The sequence below is a fragment of the Nesoenas mayeri genome (assembly GCF_963082525.1).
Source record: "Nesoenas mayeri genome assembly, chromosome: 3".
NCBI classification, from domain to species: domain Eukaryota; kingdom Metazoa; phylum Chordata; class Aves; order Columbiformes; family Columbidae; genus Nesoenas; species Nesoenas mayeri.
The window spans coordinates 49,024,735-49,045,386 of NC_137544.1; the positions used below are offsets into that span (position 1 = coordinate 49,024,735).

A 20,652-nucleotide genomic window follows, 5' to 3' on the forward strand; every position below is an offset into this window, starting at 1 on the left:
ACGTCTCTCCCACGCGCTGCCAGTAATCCTGATGGCAAGAAGACCTTTGTGCCAGCTGCTGACACAGCCACTCCCTGTGGTGGCAACACCCACTTTTCTTTAACTACATGGGGAACTGCTGGGCAGAGGGAGTCATCCATCCCACAGGAAAACATCATCGCGCCTTCTGCTACCTCATTCTGTTGTCACTGTCACGGCTTTAGTAAGCTGCTCCTTATTAACCAGGCCAAAATTCACCACTGATCACAAGAAGCCTTGCAGTCCCCACATTCGCTTCCCAGAAATCAGCTACCAGCTCCTAGGTGTTAGCAAAGTTGTAATTCCTGGTAAAACTCTTGGAGTTCAGTTTTGCTGAGCTAAGTCTTCTGATGTGGTGTGAGATACCACAGGATAAACTAAACTTCGTCCTGATGCTTCTCCTGCACAGTTTGATGTATGAGTCTGACTGCTTGATCATGGCACAGATTAGGAAATTGAAACTGCTTTAGGGCACTTTCCATTAAATCAGCTGCACTGCATGCAGCCATACTGGCGAGTACTTAGAAACATTTAAAAAAAAAAGAAAAAAGAATAAAGATGCAGCTAGATGCCCTGTTGTTAGTATCTGTGCTGGTAAGAAAATGAAGGGATTAAATTCTTTTCCATGTAAGGCACTGCTTTCACTTTACCCCTTTCCTCTTCACCTAAATGCCTATGATCTTCAGGGGGGCAACAGAATGAAAACCTCTTTCTGCACAGGCAGATCCAATCACTCCTCCTACAAATCTTAATCCATTGGATACTTGGCAAGGTTTCAACAAAGAGCCATGGGGCCTCTGGTTCCCCCATGCAGAGAATCTGGCCCTGCTGTGACCCTGCCATGAGCTCTGGCCTGCACATTACAGAATTATTTTATTTCCTTTCCTGTCCATCCACTTTGAAAGCAAGGTTTGAAATTTAAGAGTTTCTAAAAAGAGATTGGGTAATATCAGACATTCAGACAGTCATCAAACCTTGTACAGAAACAGACTGGCAGAATAAATGCAGTAATGCCACTCTAGAAGTTTAACTGTATCTTAAAATGAATGCAATACTATGGAGAGCTATTTGCTCCACACTATAGCAATTTTACATTGCTTTCATTATTTGGCTAGAAAGTAAATTAATTGAATTGTGAACAATTAAAGAAAAAAAGAAATTAATATGTTGGATTTTCTGTCCCCTTGTCCCTTTTTTCATGATAATCATTCAGTGGCTTTCAGTCAGGACCATTTCCAAGCATAGGCAGAACTTATGCATGATAACCATCCTCCTTTGAGCCCAGTGAAAATAAATACTCATTCCAATTTAAGCAGATGGCTTGTTTCCACTCCTTTCCCCAGGTAAAGCAGGGCTCAGACTGTTTTCTTACCTGGGTATGGCACTCTTCCTTTTGTCACCAGCTCTGTCAGTAGGATGCCAAAAGACCACACATCCGACTTTATTGTGAACCTTCCATACAATGCTGCTTCTGGTGCTGTCCATTTAATGGGAAACTTTGCACCTAATGAAAGAATAAATGAGTCTTAATCAGAATAGAGACAGAATCAAAGTACCAGTTTGCAGGTGACTGTTGTATTCTGCAACACGTGCAGGAGGACAGAGCTACAGGCAAGTCTTAACAAATAGCTCCATGGTCAGAGAGGACAGAAGGGTGGAACATGTAGGGCAGAAGGAAAGACTTAGGAGGGAAGGGGTGGGTTTGTCCTATATCCCAAGAGAAAGCTAAGAGATTTTAATTCAGGTTTGAAGTTTTATAAAAGGAAAAAAATGTTTAAAAAAACAATAAGCCAAATATAATAGAAATTCTTTCTTGCAAAATGTTTTAAATTAACATTTCCCCATGACACTTGCAAGTCACAGTTAGCACGTAAGAATAGAAGTGAGATTTATTAGAAATGTACCTCCCTGTTTCCTTGCTCAAGCTGAGCAAAAGACAAAACAAACAAACATGGTAAAAACATAAATTAAAAACAAACTTAATATTTCAGTAGAAACATGCAAGAACTTAAAAATAATCCTGCCATTTGAATTGCTTGGAGTGCAATGATGTCGAGGCACAACTTCAGCCTGTGATTTATAACTTGACAGTGTACTTTAAGCTGCTGGCACTTGAAAGCCTGTAGTGCCTTAAATACGTGCAGTTCTAATGTGCTCATCCATCATCAGAGCTTGCAGGAGCCAGTTGTGGTAAGGATGGTAAGATAACAAGCTTTTAAACACTGATTTATTTGCTTTTCCAATCATTTACTGTTTTCTTAGAGAAAATATTTTCAATATGGCTTTAAAGAAAAGTCTTGTGGTAATAATTAACTCATAGTACGTACAAAAATATGCAGACATTTCCCTGGTGCCTTGTATTAACATACAGGCAAAAGAGCTGCATTGCTTCTTGCCGTTCCCTAGCGATAAACACTCTAGAATTTGGAAACAGACTGACTTTGACTTCCCACCACCCTCTCATAAAAGTTCCCTTAGCTTTCAGCAGGAGTGTGGGAAGAGTAACAACGTGGACAAATCATTCTCTGGGAGTGCAGTTACGGCACTGTTTACAGTTCCCTGCCAGCGCTGTTCTGCCGTCACGTCCAGTGCTTGATGGCCTGGATATTCTGTTACATGCCACAATACGGCTTGACTCAGAGTACAAAGTAAACATGGAAATTCTCATCTCCTTACTTAGTAAAACATCAGGTGGGCTAATTTTTTTCCTGTTCTACATGTAAGTGATCCTAAGAGAGAATATTACTCAGAAACAAATATATTTTTCCAGTTAAAATTGCAGTTTCTCAACTAAGTCCTGCTAAATTAAAAGACCAGACAGTTTCAAATCCCTAGTGCCTGAAGGAACTTAGATCTAGTTAAGCATCAACATGTCAGTGGTTTGATTTGCAAAGGTGCTGGAGGGCTCGTGGATGTCTACTCACTTTCAAAAAAGTCTGCCTCTTCTGTATGTCAATTACTTGATATGCAGGCAGCAGCTAAAAGTTGGGTGCTCGGCTTTGGCCTCAGTTTTCCTAACTTACGCCTCTTCATGGGACTGATCTTAGTTAGTCGAAATCCACTTCATCTTCTCTTAAAATTCACCTTGGCCATGATGCCTGAGACCTCTGCAGCAGCAGCCTGCTATTGCTTGAGCCTCTGTCCTGGAAGCTGGCCCTGCTCCAGCAGCACCAGCAGCCACATGTGGTTGACAACCAGCACCCCCTGCCACAGGCAGATCCTGGGGCTGGCTACATGCCCCTTGGCAATCCCCAGAAAAAACGCAAGCTGCGGATATCTGGGCGTCTGGTTCCCTGGGCCTATAGTGAATGGCTTTAGATGGGCTTGTGCAGGTATGCCATGAATATGAGGGCTGATGTCCCTCTGCTTTCTCAGAGGTGCAGGTGGGACAGCAAACAAACACCGTGCCAGCTGAGCCAATAGCTCCATGCTGGCCAGTAGCCTGAAGGCTTGGATGTTGGTTAGTGGTGTGTGAGATAGCCAAGCATAAGGGTTTGCTCATTCGCCTGTTGCACACATTTTATTCAACAATTTTCTATTTTTTTTTTCCTTTTAATCAGCTGTGTTTTTCAGAGAAGCTGAGCCAAAACTTGTCTAATTCCCTTGTGCTTCATACTCAGATCCAAAGGTAGGAAACTACACACAACTCATCTTTGGAGAAATCTCTTCAGACTCCTTTGTGGCCAGTTCCCCCGGTATTTTTGCTTTCCTCATCTACTGCTGGTGTGGTGTTGGGAGCTGAGGATGTGGAGTCTGGGAGCCATGGGAATATGAGAAGCAAGGTAAATAGGTGAGGAGGGGGCACAATTCAGCACATCTCTTTTCCTGAGAGCTGCATCAGTACAAACACCATTGGACTGTGATGAACACTGCTGGAGAAGACAAATGGTCTGTGCTGTGGATTTTTCTGATGGCAGGATAACTACCCGTCACATTTTTACATCGCCCCTGTTGTGGGTGATTTTCTGGCTAAAACAACTAATACAAAAATCACATGTTCTGCATTTTGTGTAGTATTTCCTGAACTTTGGTTTGAAGCAACAGATGGGGAGCAGGGAAAAGCAAGGTTGGCAGAGAGGTTGCTAGCAGAGCCCTGCCTCTTGATTTTCTGGCCCTGCAATGCATGCTGGAGGCTAGACAGTCCAGGAGAGCCTGCAGCCCAGTATGGCAGAGCCGCCAGTAAGGGGAGAGCAGAGATCAGTGAGGACATACCAGGCTGGCTGCCTGCAAAGCTGCAGGTACAACACATGCACTGCCAGAACACAAAGAAATCCCCCGCACAGAGCTTGTGCCAACAAGAACACGCAGCAGCAAGGGCGAGCAGCACTTTCTGGACACCATCACAAGCTACATGTGCTTCCAGAAGAGCCCAAACAGGTGGCAGCATCACTGCTACAGTGTGAGCAATGCCGAGGTGGGGGGAGTGTGGGGGTGTGTGTAGGAGCTGATCACAGTAACATTTTGCAGTGACTAACAGGGATCCCCTCAAGGTGCTGCCTCCCATCTCATGTCTGACGCTGGAGACACAGGCAGCACACTTCTGTGAAAACACAGAAATCCCCAAATGTGTTGAGCGCCGCTCCAAAGCCTCCTGATCGCTACAGCTATACCAGACGCTCGCGGAGGCCAGACACTGTGCATGGCTCCCAACCGACGCACAGTCCCCATACTCACTCTCTTCCCAACATACCAATTAAAAAAACTCACCCTCTCCCTCTGCCCAGGTCTCAGCAGCTTATTAAACAAGCTGACTTTGTGCTGCAAACAAATTACAGCATCAGATTGTCAGATAAACCGCATATTACTGACAAGTGTGTTCATAAATCTGATAGCCAATTACCCCAGCTGACAAGGCAGCCTATCTCCTACTTTGAAGGCAGATTTTACATTAGTGTGGGGGTTATTTGCCTCATTTTTCTGCTGGAACCTGTTTCACTACAAACTAGCAGGTCAGTAACTCCACATGTACAAACCAACTGCACACTGTGTTCATTAGGTCAGGATAGCCTGTCTTTGCCCCAAAGTGAGCTACTATCTGCAGCTTTTATCTCTCTCCTTTTTTTTTGAAACATTTCAGCCTGCAGAACGCCTTTTTTGGGTTTTTGCACTGCTCACCACCACACCGAGCCAAAGCTGCTTGTACAATGTACTGTTAGGGCCCTGCCTCCTACCTCTGAGGATTCTTGTGAGGCTCAGCCCTGTTCTTGGAACCTTTTTCCAGCTCTGCCCAGGCATTCACACAGGTTATCTCCCAGGAGGATTTAATTGGGAAAAATCAATCCATGTCCCTGCTTTAATTCTTCATCAGCTACAAGCAGGTCACGCGATGAGAAGGAGTGGAGAGGGCTGGGATAATTGACTGACCTTGACATACAACTCTCAGCATGGTTTCTTCTAAAGCAAGGAAAAATCCCTCAGAGCTTTGTTTTTTCAGACCTAAATCTCAACAAAGCAGGAACCTCTTAAATTCATACCCCAGAGCCACTGACAGCTTGATAATGATCCTGTTTCCAGAATGCTACAGAGCTGCTACCTCTCGTACCTCAAAACCAAACCCAATACAGCACCCCAAGCTCTAAGACCCAAAACCCATGGGAATTCTTGGGTTAGCGACCAGAGAACATAGTGCAGCAGCAAATTGCTCCTGAGGCTGGAAAGGGAAAGCCACAAAAGGTAAAACCCAAGTGCTGAAGCGAGCAAGTAACAGGAAACGAGTCAGCCCTGGTAGGCGATGATGAGCACTGTGTGGGAGGGACTGTGCAATTACGTTTTCTGTGCTGTGAGAACGAACATGAAATTAAAAGCCTGGCAAAACATCAGCGATCAGAAGCAGGCTCTGCAGGCTGACCCCTCCCTGGAAAGCAGGGGGACAAGGGGCGGAACGGTGGGTCTAAACAGCCCTCTCACCCTCTGCCTGCTCACCCCCCTTCCCCTTGCCCTTCCTCTTGACCTGGCCACGCTCTTTCTCATAGAGCAGATGGCATCTCCGTAGGAGTGTTATGTGTGATCCCCCTCCGGGACCCTGGGGGCTGGCTGTTGAGAAGCAAGAGTCCTTCCTCCTATCCACTCCATGGCTTGCAGGCAATGAGCAAGAACAAAGCCCTGAATACTACAGCCCACAGTACAGTCAGTCCCAAACAAGAGAGATCTGATTAGCTGGTGAGCTGGGAGCCAAGTCTCTGCAATAGGACTGGTGAGAGCCTGGAAGGGGAAAAAAGATCCCTGCTCATTTCTAGGAAATTAAAATAAGAAGCATCACTTGTTTTTAAGCAGGGCAGGAAGGAGATATTTCTAAGTGTTAGGGAGGCAAAAATGATCGGAGAGTTTACAAACACGTAGTAGAGCTCCCAAAATAGCTCTAACTTGTCTGGAAGGCATCAGGAAGATCCTTATTGTTTCATGTGTTCTTGGAGCAGCATTACTGCAAGTGCTGCCAGTGTATGCAGTAGAAACAAGGCCTGGAAAATAACTCTGCCCTTTTTTATTAAGGCAATTTTAAATTTGTATCAGCTGCTACTGCTTAGAATAGCAACAACTCTTCCCAAGCAACTCTGTGGAGTGCTGAGAACTCTCCACAAAAATGCCATGTGCTTGGAGAAAACTCCACATAGCTGCAAACCAGATCACTGTAAGGGTAGCAGAACGGCATGGGAAATCCTGTGCTGGAGGTGATGGGAAGTTTCTCTCTGTCCTGGAGGATACCAGAGGTTTCGAGGCTTGCCTTGCAGCATAGATACAAATGTCATCATTGATGGAAGGAAACAAGACTGAATGCCTGACACTGGCTGGGGGGAAAGATGTTTCAACAGCCAAGAGAAGCAAGCCCTGATAGTACAGGCTGCAACACAGTCCACCAGTGTAGCCTTTAAAACGGGCGTCACTTTCTAAGGCGTGTTTTTCCCCTTTGATTACTCACTTCCTCTAAAAGCAAGAGGAGCCAAATGCTCGCTACAAGCCAAGAAATTTTTTTTGTATTATTTAATGGCAGTGTATAGCTGCTAGTCACACACTTTAAATCATTAGTGGCGTGACCGTCTCTTTCCTTCCTGATGATTGCTGAGAAATGGCAGTGCAGACAACGAACCGCTTTTTATTTACCTCTCATAAATCAGGAGCAGTCAGGCCTCCTTTGTTCAAATCAAAAAGAAAATAAACTGGTCAGTAAAACATTACCACCAGGCTGAGTAATACCCATGCAGGTTCAGGAATCCTGCACTCTAGCCCGCTGGGGCTCAAAGCATCCCCATCTGTTTCCTTTCAAAATATTTAATCAGAGACAAAAGTGACAGTGGGGGAAGGGAGCAGGAGATCAAGCAAGGCTGGAGAAAACCACCTCTGCCCTACACCAACAACAAGCTCTGTACTAACACGTTTAAGCCAACAGAAGGACGACTGCTGAGGAGTAACTTTAATCTTCAGATTTCGTAAGGCAAAACATTTCCTTTCTCCCACAGGAGCTGCCAGTCTGGAGCACTCCTTGTCCCACTCCCGTCTGCTGGCCAGGCTCTCCTCCCGTGTCAAAATTCCCACTGAAGCAGTAGTCAGTCAGATAAACAGAGCAGTCCCCAGATGCATCCCCTTGGAGGCTGAAGTAATAGGTCATGGGAAACCAGCAGAGGCAACCATTTCCTTCTGATATTGTGGTCTCCACCAAGCAAAGCTCCAATCTGATGTTTAACAAAACAAACTAGAACTGAATCCCACTTGAAGACAAATTCCAGTGGCACATGAGAAACTGTGTTTCTTTCTCAATAAATTGAAGGTCCCAGGCTCGCCCTGGCTACCCAGCTGGCTTGGAAACCAGGTTAATTGCAATGAAATTTAAAAATCAATACTGTGCTGTTCAGTCAAAAATGCACCCCTCCCTAGAATAAGCTACCACTTAAGAAAAGGTCATAAAACCATTAGTGAAAGTAGGAAAACCTTTCTACAAGATGACTGTGATTAGAGACTCTTTTAAGGAATTCTGTAGCTCTGAAGGACTTAAGCCTGACACCATGAGGTCAGGGGAAGGAAGTTTTGTCCATTGTCCTGAAGTATGGGAAGGATGAGTGACTTCTCCATACTTGCACCATGAGATGAAGCCAGGCAAACACAACACACATTCTTCTGATCACCAGTGATGCAGGTTAAAAGCCAAACTACTCTTTGCTTCCCGGCCACTTTTTTCCACAACACAAGTGATTTCTGTCATGGAAGAAGGCAGGAGACACCCATGACTATGCTCCCTCTCCCTACCAGTCCTGCTTTTCTCAGCTCAAAGTTTTCCTACCCAAAATCCAATAATTTTTATTGTCTTAAAAATCTAAGCTCTTCTCTTCAACATCAGTAAGGCAGGTTTTCACAGCTTTCTACCATATGAAGATGGCAAAACTATTCTGAGAGATTTAAACCAGGAAGCAAATGGGTCATCAGAGGATTTCCTATGGATCAGGAGCCTGAAGAGATTTGGCCAGAAGTAGGTCACATACTTGTCTATTAAAAAAAATAACTAGTCATGTCGAACTATATGTTGGGTGGTTTCCAAAGGGAACAAAAGACATGGCAGAGATAATATAGGACACTGTTTCAAAGCCATTTTGCAGACTGGATCTGGCTGCCCTGTTCAAGGAAAACTTTTCTCGTTTTACACAGGGGAAGGGCAAGCAGGTAGCTTTCTGTCTACCAGAGCCTGCAGACACTCTTGTTACTCTGGAGAGAATGACACAAGGCTATTTTTTTCTAGCAAGAAGCAATTCCCACCCTCAGGCTGAAATCAGTAGCGGTTAACTCTCTACATTAGTACCTGCCACGGATTCTTCAAGTTCCCCCTACCCCCCAAAATAATCAGACCTCACCATCCAAATGTGAAACAGGCAACTTTTAGGGTGGACGCAGCCTGTGGTCCACATCCCTGCGAGTGGGTGCTGCTGACAGTTCAGAGGGGTGTGAATGGCACGAGAGCCGCTGCTCCTAGGCCAAAACAAGGCAGGCTGGAAACTCTCTGTCTCCTTCTGTCGTCACTTGAAAGTTACAGAAAGAGGTTAGCTCTTTCCTTAAGAATTAATGGCAAAATCCATGCTGAAAGAGGGACTTCCAGTCAAGAGAAAAAACTCACAACAGGAAGGGGGTAAATGCAGGTTATGAAAGACTTAACTGACCCTTGTTTTCTGATGACAGACAACAGGGTTTAACGGGATGCTCCTTGGCTTTGGCACTGAATTGGATGGAGTGGTATTTACTGACAGATATTGAGCAAGCACTACCAATGTACTGCCAATAGAAAGAGAACAAGACTGTAGCTCTGCAAACTTGGACGGATATCTGACAACTAAGCATGACTTGTGAAGAATGACTAACTAGAAAGAGCATGTGTCACGGCTCAGTCTGAACACACACACACACACACACACACACACCTGCTTTTTTAGAACAAACTAGAATACTCTTTGATACACTTTCAGAGTGTATCAGTGGATCAGTGGCCAGCTGTACCCGGCACTCTGTGTGGCACTGGAAAACAGCTTTCCTATTAAAAGAAACCTTTCCAGTTCCCAAAGAAAACACAGTGCTCAGAGAGACAGCTCCATTGCCATGGGACACAATGCTTTGATCCGTTTGAAATAAAGAAAGTAAGCACAGCAACATTGATAGTAGTTAGTAAATACTAGAAAGCACACTATGAAAGAAATAGCTTACATTGGCTTTTCTGGATCCCCCCCTTTGAGGCTTTCAAGTCTGGTAAGTAAAGTATCCTCTTTGTTATGGCACCATGAGGATCTCCACTGTCACTTCACCCACTTGTGTTCCCACTCATCACCTTTGTTTCACTGTGGTTAGCTTTTAAAGGGAAGACAACTAAATAAAATGTTCTCTTTAGGACATGCATTCAGCAGTGAAGTTATGGGTTAGGAGTTAATATGACTTCAGAATTTATTGAAGGCAACCCCAAAGCACAGGTGAGAGAGCTTTGTAAAGCCATGTTCCACTCTTCCCCTGTCACAAGAATGACACTCAGTGCTTCACCTGCTGCTGCACCTACCTTGTCTGGCTGTATATTCGTTGTCTTCAATCAGTCGTGCCAATCCAAAGTCGGCAATCTTGCATATTAGGCCATTTCCTACCAGAATGTTTGCAGACCGCAGATCTCTGTGTATGTAATTCATTCGCTCAATGTACGCCATTCCTGCAGCCACCTGTCAAAAGCAGGAAACACAATTGGTGCATTGTAAAATGACCTCAGATGTACACGGGCTATAAACATTTACACCTAGATGATCAGTACTCTAAAAACAGACCTGGGCTGCCATGTCCACTAAGTTCGGTAACTTCAAAGCTCTTCCTTCTCCATCTTTTAAGAAATCTAGCAAACTTCCTGCAAATGCAAAGTAGACACAATAGAGAGATGTTAGGGAAACCACGGCTGTTCATCAGGATGGAGGTGCAGCAATATGTGCAATAGTACAGACAGCAATGTTTCGAATTCAAGTGGATAGTTTCAAAAAACCCCACAATATCCTAGAATTCTCCTGTTATACTTGTTTCACTTTGCTTTAAGGTTGGCTTGCAGAAGAATACTTACTAGTCCAAAGAGAGTTGCAGGAAAAAGAAACAACATTGTTTTTAACTTTCCTGACTGTTACTGAGAAAGCTGATATTTTTTAATTTTTCCAGTGCTTTTTGAAACCACATACCTGCTGCTCTCTAAAGGCCTCGGTTAGCTGCAAAGCATCAGCTTGGTTCCAAGCCACAGAAGCTATGGAAAAAGTCAGATCCCAGCTCAATCTGTTCCAAAAGAAAGGTCAGCCTGGAGCCTGGTAAGCTCAGAGGGGCTAGCATTAACAAAGGCTAATTTTCCTTAGAAATTTGTAGTGCTCCTTCTCTAGGTAAGCCATAACTAAATGTAGCATGAACCATTAATTTTAGATGATCACTATGCAAACTAGAGAAGATAAAGCAGAGATCAAATGAAAGCAATTTTAGCAAAATCAGTAAGGACATAGCTCCCCTGTGCAAATGGAGGCAAAGAGGTTCCCTGTAGCATTTAAAACAAGCCTAGGATGCTATAGCTCCCTTCCCAGTCTTGTATTCAATCAGAGAAGTGTGGCTGTCTCCTTTAAATAAGGTCAGTGAATTGGTTTAAAGAATAACGGGAAAAGACGGATTATTAGGCGTTTCTCCCTTGCTGGATCGTCAGCCTCAAGCTCAGATCCAAAGATGTAAAATGTTACAGTAAAAACTAGTAAAGTAAGCCAAAAGAAACCACATATTTCAGAAGGATTTTTAGAAACCTTTTTTAAAGGGGAAAAAGCACATGCTTGTCACTGAGACATATGATTAAAGTGCGAGTTAGGGCTTGGATGCCTCTGAGGAGGGAGGTGGGCAGGCACCTGCCAGGAAAATAAAAATCAACTCCAAATAGACTGAAAAAATGCACTTAAAATTTCAGAGTGTATCCTCCAATGCAAAATGAAACTTTTCTGTGAGAACTTATGTTTCCTATTTGGTTCATTTGCTTTTCTAAAACAAGCAGATTTTTTGCTCTGCTCTCAGCACCCCTGCTGGAGATCTGACGGAGCAAGAAGTCTTCCTTTTCTCATTTTACTATATCATTACCAGTTAAGTAGCTTAAAGGAAAAGAGAAAGGGAAAGGGAAGGGGAAGGAAGGAGGAAGAACCATATGTGCCAATCATGTATTAAAATGCTAAACAGGGTAGACTGAAAATTAAGCTGTGGTCTAGGACTGAGGTGCATGCGACAGAACTTGGAATTGTTAAAAGAAGAAATAGAAATCTTAGGCCAACAAATAAACACTGAAAGAAGATGCCATATATAAACTCTCTGGTGCCAGGAAAAGCTAGGATCTTGGGAAGCAGCATGTAATATCATTCAAACCTAGAAAATGCAAATCTCCATTAGTCAGGGAAATTTAGATGCTGATACAGTTGGAAGCACTTAAGCGGCACCAACTTCTCCCTTCCCCACCTAGTACAAATTTTCTTTGCACATCTAATGGATTTCAGGTTTTGGGCTCAGTTCAGAGTTGAATTCATTCTTCTGAAGCCAAAGGTGAATTTGGCTTTCTGTTCCCTCTCTCCTTAAGACGCTATTCTGTTCCCTCTCTCTCACACATTATTCATGCATCACACTGCACCTCCTTCTGTATTCACAAGGAGCATCACCAAAGAAAAAGTATTTTTATCAAGGGCAGCAGCTCTGGCCTCACCTTTGCTCATGTATTCCGTGACAATATAGATAGGTTCTTCAGATACCACAGCATAGAGCTGGACCAATTTGTCATGTTTTAGCTTCTTCATGATTTGGGCTTCCTCTAGGAAGGATTCTGGAGACATAGTGCCAGGCTTCAGGGTCTTGATAGCCACTTTAGTATTTCCATTCCACGTACCTACAAGCACAGATACTTAGTTAGATTAAACATCTTCTGCTCTTTTTTTTTCCCTGCCTGATGCTTAATATAACCAAGGAATAAACTAGCAAGGACACTTTATATAATTATTTCTTTAAAGTGTGGTTTCCCATGTTGCCCTATCGTTACATTCCTCCCACGCCTCCCTCATATTTTAGTCTTTTTCTATTATACTGAAAAATAATACTCCCATTGGCACTGGGGCACAATCGCCATTGTCCTACTCAGACAATGTTTCCACTGATGTCCACAGAAACCTTCTCTGAGTAAGAAATGTGGGACTGCTGAAACCCCTCTTCATGTATTCCTTTGCTAGTAAGTAATGGGTACAGACAACACAGCTCCAGTCACTGATTTGGGTAATAGAACTGGTTAAACCCAGAACTTCTCATTTGCAAGACATTCTAACTTTTTTGGTTTTGTTCTGAGTCAGAGAAAAATAAAATATAGGAAAAATTCCCAGGAAACAAATTCTGAGTTGATTTAATTTGAGAAATACGGGTGTGTTTCCAAACCAAAATGTGTCTTTTTCCTTCTCCTGCTCATTGAAAATGAGGTGATTCTTGTCCATTTCATTCTTTACTTGTGGTCACCACTGAAATGGCCAATTTGTATTATTTTTCAGCCATTGTCTACCAAGCCTTCTGTAACACCTGAAAGCCTACACAAGGACCTGGAGAGAGCTGGTTTATATGAATGAAGATGTCAACAAAAAAAGTAATGCATAAAATAAATTTGTTAAAAGCACATTAGCAGTTACCAGGGCTCAGCTGGTGCATGGGAACTGGTTAAGCCAAAATAACCTCATCATGAGCTTTTGCAACCTGCCAGAGCATAACATTAAGGTGGATGGGTTTTTTTGTGCAGGTGACCAGCTCCCAGCTGGCGCCTCGTGTAGCCGAGGACAGAGGAAGAGTGGCGGGGGAGCCACTGCCTGTGTCCTCTGTCCCTTGCAGGGCAAACCCTGTAGCAACACGTGACGTTGTCTCGGGAGAGCTTGAGGCACCTATTAGCCTGAAGGGTGCTGTGCAAGTTTGGTTTTCACTATGCCTTGATGTTCTTCTGCCAGCTTGGTGCCAGGTGCTGTCACCTCCACTGGTGGTGGAGTGATGTCTCCAGTGGCTCCCACGGCCACCCCAGGGTGCTGAGGAGGCCTCTTCAGGTCTTAGTTTCACTCAGGCCTTCAACTCAGAGCTGAAGCGGGACTTTGCTTTAGTGGCCACTCCTGTGTAAGCCATGAAGGATGCGGTTTCACCTCCTAATTTTTCAAGGAGAGTGGTCAAAATCTTTTCCCATGGGTGAAAGACAGTGTGTTTTTTTTTCTGGAGGCACTGTGGCTCCATCACAGCCGCTTCGCAGAGGTGCCACAGATTATAAGAACCACCCTAGTTTCATGGGCACCAGGGTTTCTGTCACTGGCATTAATAAACAAGGATTTTACCTGGTGTGTTAACAGGATTGACTGTGTATTATCTGTATTGCCCCAGTGAAAATCCCAGGATTCATGTTATTACCACAAAGTGTTTTCAATAGTTCTATTTTAAAATACTTTTATGAATTTCTTCAGTTAAAAAAAAAAAAAAAAAAATCAAACAAAGGTTAGCTTATCCTCTCAGCCCAGATTTTGGTTTAAACTGCTAGATTTACTTGTTGTGGTTTGGTATTTTCCTGTCTAACAGAAAATTAGCAGAGACCTCCCTCTTGATTTCTCCCATATGTAGTTAGTTACTACTTAAAGCATTTTAAAATTATTTTTTACTATGTTAATAATACTTCAGGGCTGTTAACATATTTTTACTACTTGCATGCCTTTGAGGAACATAATGTCATAATTGTAATAATAATTTTTACATTTCTGACAGATATTTGGTGCTGATACTTGGCACTATTTCTCATAGCTGTTTTTCTAAAATAATTGCATTTGCTACTTTAGCTTGTCCTAATAGCTTAAGATCTATGGCACACAAAACTTATCACTAAGTATTTACACCAACCTGAAACTCTTGCAGGCAGAGAACAGGAAGGTGAAATTTCAGTTATCTGGGGATGCTAATGTAAAACACAGGTCTCTGAAATCCTATAAATTCCTATATTTCTAGTCTATAAATTCGATAAATTTCACGGACTTGCTGCCATGCTCTTTGCTGTAGTCTTGCAACAGAAAACAGCTGCAAAAGCCCAGGAGAGCCCACTGGTTATTTTGGTTGTACATACTTTTGTGTCACTGCAACAAAACAAGCAGCCAAACTGCTGCAACAAATGATTCTGATGCAAGGAAACAACATACCATGATTCTTTTTTCGAATTGGTCATTTTAAAAAGGCTACACAGAATGCAATTTGGCACAAAAATTGAGCCCACCTCTCATTAAGTGGCCACTATATTGTGTTTACACTAAGATTTATGTATATTTTAAATTGCCATTGTTTTATAGTAATTAAAAGAATGAGGCCCATAGAGAGGGGAGTAGTAGTAAAGCTGGCAGGCGTGCAGGAAACAATGTCAGTGGATTTGGAAAACATCAATATTTCTGGACTTCAAAGTGGGGTTTCAGCTGGGCAGGGCGAGTCTTGCCTCTATTGTCCCTGGTCTCTATATCAAGTTATGGGGTTCTGCTGCAGACACAAATTTCAAAACAGACTTAAAGAAGTGGATGCACAAGAAAGCTAGCTTGACAACATCAGCTAGTCGATCCTTGCCATTGTTTTTAGGCTGGGAGAGAGGATGGAAGCATTTGCAGGGTCTGACCCCATCAATTCTAAAACACATGAGGAAATAAAAACATCTACTTACCAGACTAATTTCTGGTTAGCCATTCTGCCTTATAAGTTTAACATCATTCCTATTTTGATACGTAGCAATTGTGTAGTCACCCAAATAAACCCAGTGCAATTAATGAAGTTTAATGCCCTAACCTCTCGTACCAGTGTGTGCAAATGCAAGGAAGTTTCCCCGTGGATTGCTGTATTCAAGTCTGACTGTTTTAGGTGATATAGACTAACATTCGATACTAGTCTGATCTTTTAGCTTTAAGATCTCTACTTGAAATGTTTATTTCTGCCAAGAGGGCCTTAAAAGATCCATCCAAAGCAAAATATATTCTCTGCCTTACCACGCCACACTTCAGCGAAACACCCCTGACCAAGCTTCTGTTCCAGAAATAATGAATCACGTGCAACTTCCCATGCATCTTTAGCCAATCCAACAGTTTGTGGAGTATTATTCGTAGCAATCACAGTTAAGTTAAAACACAAACCATCAGCTTTCTCTATAGGAGAGGAAATTAATAAAAAAACACACTTATAATCCAAAATTATGCATGCATTGATAAAGATGGAAGGTGACTTGTCTCTCAGTGCTGCGTTAAAGTTCATTTGCAAACACTGACTTTCGGATACTGGAGGTAAGGACTTTCTTAGCTTGCAGAAAAAGGCTCCTTGGTAGAATTAATAGATTACTATGTTAGCCTTGATTTATTATTAAGACAATGGTAATTTGTCAAAATCAAAACCTGCCAAGGATACACAGAATTTCAGTTTTCTTTTGCCATCAATTACAGTGAAAGTTGAAGATTAAAGTATTTCAAAGTCAAAGACATCTTTCCAAAGGTACTTTCCTCAACAGTTTGAGTTTTGCTCGTTTTTTTCTTGTGGGCCACACTATCCTACATTTTCACCTTCCATCTTGTAATTCCCACATAGAGAGCTATTTTAAAATAATTATTTTGCTCCATACCCATCCATACTTCCCCAAACTGCCCATTTCCCAGTCTCTTGATCAACTGTAGGGATTCTCGTGGAATTTCCCAGACATCTTTGGTTTTGACAGACAGATCAGTAAGCCTTGGCATTCCTTTATGACAGGGGACTACTAAGCGGCAGCAAAGACCTGCAGCTCTCTCTGATGGAGCCAGAAGTGAAGCCAACAGCGAAGGAGAGGAAAGAAAAAAAAGTGTGACATGAAACAAAAACAGTAAGCATAAAAACAATGCTACTCACAACAGCTGTTAGTTGCATACCACAAAGCATCCTGGAAGATTAGAAGTTGAACACTGAAACATATTCATTTGAGACAGAACAGAAAATATTTTAGTCTTTGCTTCCACAGCCTGAAATAGAAGGTGCCCGCCAATGGTTTCTCTTGTGGAGAATCTCAGGATTTCCCTTCTCTCATAACGCTGCATTAACTTCATGAGTAACTGGTATACTGTAGTACAGTATAACTTTCTAAAAATCATCTGCAAGTAAAAAACTACATTGTTTCTGAACCAAGTAAAAGAAACAGAGAAGATTCACTTTTTCTGAAAATTGCAGCAATGAAAATTTGGCAGACTTGTTGCTATTTTTTTTCTAGGTATCCTGGGAAAAGGTATTTTCTGTATGGTACTCTGTGAAAAGGTGTTTTTGTAGGTGTCCTGTGAAAGACTTTTTCTGCCATTCTTTCTAGAGCAAACCTTAGCATATGCAGCCAGTCCTACATCATTTGGGGCAGATTCTTTATACTTATCTGTTAGACAGCTTCACAGAAGACTGAACTGTGACAGAAGGCACAAGATATTTTAGCAGAAGTAAAAACAATGAGATATATATACACACACATATTGCTGTGTACTATGCTATGCTGCACAAAGCAGACTACAATATAAAGCTTGCACAGCAACTTGTATCTTAAAACAGGTGCAGCAGAGCAGAACAAGGTGGAGAATTTCAATTTTTTTTCAGACTCAAACATAATCTTTATTCTCCCATGAAAGATTTCTTTCTGGGCAGCTGAACAGTGTGTTTCAGCATCAAAAGGTGGGCAAGCACTGAAGCTCCCTGCGACATCAAGCCCCACCTCCTTAGCACAAGTGCTGTGGGATTGTGGGGAAGTCCCTACAGGCACCTTGACATGGACCTTGTTGTGTTTCCTGTAGCAAGACAACAAAGACCACAAAACAGGGAAGATGAGCTGACCAGTTGGCATGTCTTATTCAAATATAATTCCAATGGGAACATCAGGAGCGAGACTACTCAAAATACGCATAGTATCTGGAAAGCTTCCTCATGAGTTTGGACAGCTGCAGAGAGAAAACGGAGGTTTTTAAGACCTCCTTGCTTTCTTTAGTGGAAACAAAATAGCTGGGCGTGCTGGTGCTCCAGTTAAGCACAGACTGCATGCACAAGAGCTTATGCTTGACAGGCCGGCTGTTAGGGATTGAGTGAATGGTGCTTCAACTTCAGACGTGCTCTTATTGGACTTCGGTCTGATGTCAGGACACCCTGGGGATCTCAACATTTTTCATTTGTAAATCTCATCTGCGAAAGTCCAGACACTGCAGTTAATTATATTCTCCAGGTAACAAGGGGCTGGGAGAAGCGGGCAGTCTGGGTCACAAGGGTACTGGGCAGCGCCATGGCAGCGCGGCATGGGGAAAACTGTGCTGTGTCTGCACACGAGTGCACTTGGTATTCCAGCTCCTGACCCAGGACTTCTTACCTGAGACCAAACTGCACACTGTCTACACGGCGAGCCTGGTTTCCAGCTGCCTGGACAGGAGGTGTCCTCCAGCCTGGCCACCTAGGGGCTGAAGGGTGGGCTGCAGAGCATACTAGTCCTTCTGTGAAGGCACTGACCTATGGTCTCAGCAATGGTTCTTCAGGAACCGTGCTGGTCTTTAGAGTCATTCAGGCATCTTTGAGCTCTCCCTAGAAGTAAATCCAGGCACTCACAAGGTGTTGTGCTAGTCTACCTCCCACAACTCTGAGTGCAGAGCAGGTGATTCGAGGCATCCGAGGCTGGCATGGAATGAGGGCTCCTGTGTTCACCTGGATCTGGGAGACTGCAGGTGAAAACTCTGGAATGTGGGTCTGTACCACGCTTTCCTGAGCTGCTCTGCCTGGATTCTACTGATTGTGCCTCTGTGTTGCATAGAAATGGCTCTTTTCAGATCTATTTGTTCCTACATCTGTGTGTGGAAAATACACCACCCAAATAATTTGACCACAGAAAATTCAAAGTTGACATATGCCAGCTGGTATAGTGGGGCTGAAAATGATCTTCCTTAGATGTGGGGGTTTATACATTATTCAGCTTAGTTTAATGTAGAGTCACCAGAAACAACTAGAAATTCTCCCAGGCAGCATACACCCATCAGAAATGGGGCGGAGAAGACAGCCAGATGTCCAGTATGAATAGCATAAGAATACAGCAGACAGAATACAAAGAATACAGAAAAAACACCCCACAGAGAAGCTGCTTTCCCAAGTAAAAATTATGTAAAGTTTTTGAGCAGCGAGCATTTGAGGTCATCTGTTAATATCATGAAAAGCTAAAGGAAGGAAAAAAAAAGCAAAATAATTCAAAATACAAATTTCTGCTTAAAAAATGACCCTATTGAGAAGCATGACAGTCTTCTATGTAAGAACTGGTTGTCCTATGCAGAGGTTTGGGGGGCTTTAAAGTTGTGTCTGTTGTACACCAATTGCCAGTGATAGCAAGATGCACTTTTGGGTTGAATAGTGCATGCCACGTTTTAATCACAGGAATTAAAAAAAAAGCAAGCTAGATACAAACAGTGTGCATAAAGGAACATCCACCTTGCCATATTTATTTTTAAAATTAGACCAATTATAATTTCAATGTTGATACCTTGCACATCGAACACAAATCCAGTGGGAAAATTTGAGTCAGGTAATATATGCAAACCTTTTGGCCATTGCTTTAGGTGACTGAATTCCACAACGCAATTCCCTATTTGCTTTATTAGCAATACTGTGCTGCAAAGCGGTACATATTAGCAGTTGCTTATGCACAGGGAATTCATGCTCTGAGATGTGCAAGTCAAAATCAGTAATTGTGTTCGGTTAGAGGAGGGAGAGCCCACAAAACCTTTACCTGAGCAGAGTGCTAGCTTTTAAAAGCTCTGCCACTGTACACTGTGAACAGCACTCAAAGACATTTACAACAGTAATGGGAAAGGGATAATGGAAGATGCATTACAACAAGCAAGAGGCATAGCTCAAATGACTCTTTGGGGCATCTTACACATACATCAGATCAGCAGCAGACGCTTTTGTTTTAAAATACTTCAGAGTGCCATGTACTATCTGAAAAATTACCTGAATAATGCTGAACCAGCTGCTGGAGAGTTTCAAATTGTGCCCGAGTTGTGATATAATATCCACCATTGTCAAGTTTACGAATCTTATAATGTTTGACATGATCTCCTTTCATATCATCCCAGTCTCGAATAGACAGGGAATAGGCACCTGTTCGTAGCGAAAGAGAGACAAAAAATTGTAAGTAGTTTTTAGATACAAAGATTTTGGTTTGCTGGTCAGTTGTTATAAAATGAAAGAGAAATTGCCTCCAAAAAATGCTTATTGTACCTTGAAAAGAACAAGTGAATCTAACACAATGGAGTAACACAGAAATCTTACAATATTCACACAACATCCCTTTCACACTTTTCTAGAAAGAAATCTGGAGTTCTGTGTAAATGAAAACTAACATTTTAACATTTACTGCTTCAGGTTGTTAAATTGACTTTTCTTTTTCTAAGTGTCAGGTTACACTGCAAATACTATATTCCAGGTAAATGTCAGCAGGTGGTAAATATCAAGAGTTTCATAGGAAGCACTGGAGATAATGACTTCATATGTGTGTGGTGTTGTTACTCAGATGGATCCCAAACTTCTTCACAACAACCAAATTAGCACACTTTGTGTGTCACAGTCTTTGGATGGTGGCACTACACCAAGACTGTGCACCAGGAGATCTGCACGTCTCACTTTCCAAACCCATGCTGGAGCTTTAGAGCTTACTAGTGGGATTCAGATGCCCAAACACAGGGGTTAAGTGCTATATGAGGTGTCCCAGGGCATCCTGCTTGGTACTTTTCCCGCAGGCTGTCACATCTGTCTGATTCACTTGGATGCCCTGCAGGCATTTCAAATGGCTCTGGATGCTCACAGCTAGGGAAAGGAAACTCAGTTGTGTCACTGGATTTATTTTTAGGTGTAGTGGTGGCTGCCTGCAGGTGGGCTGTGGGCCTACAGCCCATATATATGCCCACACCTAACCTTCTGGTGCTATTAGGAAAGCTGAATTCTGGCCTAGTTTCCATGAGTGTTATGGCACTGTAGATATCAATGGCATAAGGCAGGTTTGAGCACCAGGTGTCTGCAGTCATGGGCAGCTGAACTGAACCCCAGCTTCCTGTTGACTGTAAAGGTAGCTTGGCCACC

At 42.8% G+C, this 20,652-nt stretch overlaps 1 protein-coding gene across 3 annotated transcripts in view; it reads right to left on the reverse strand.

Moving 5' to 3' along the window:
- The window catches only part of FYN (FYN proto-oncogene, Src family tyrosine kinase), a gene marked incomplete at its 5' end in the record, with an annotated part of 38,562 nt that overhangs the window by 8,479 nt on the left and 9,431 nt on the right, over positions 1-20,652 (reverse strand). The window contains 6 exons of one of the 3 annotated variants that reach the window (XM_080342083.1): positions 1,391-1,522; positions 10,040-10,193; positions 10,296-10,372; positions 12,224-12,403; positions 15,537-15,692; positions 19,525-19,674. In XM_080342083.1, coding sequence (XP_080198209.1) covers positions 1,391-1,522; positions 10,040-10,193; positions 10,296-10,372; positions 12,224-12,403; positions 15,537-15,692; positions 19,525-19,674 — 849 coding nt within the window. Of the gene's footprint in view, positions 1-1,390; positions 1,523-10,039; positions 10,194-10,295; positions 10,373-12,223; positions 12,404-15,536; positions 15,693-16,159; positions 16,325-19,524; positions 19,675-20,652 lie in introns of all 3 variants that reach the window. The other 2 variants (XM_080342084.1, XM_080342085.1) reach the window with 2 other exon arrangements.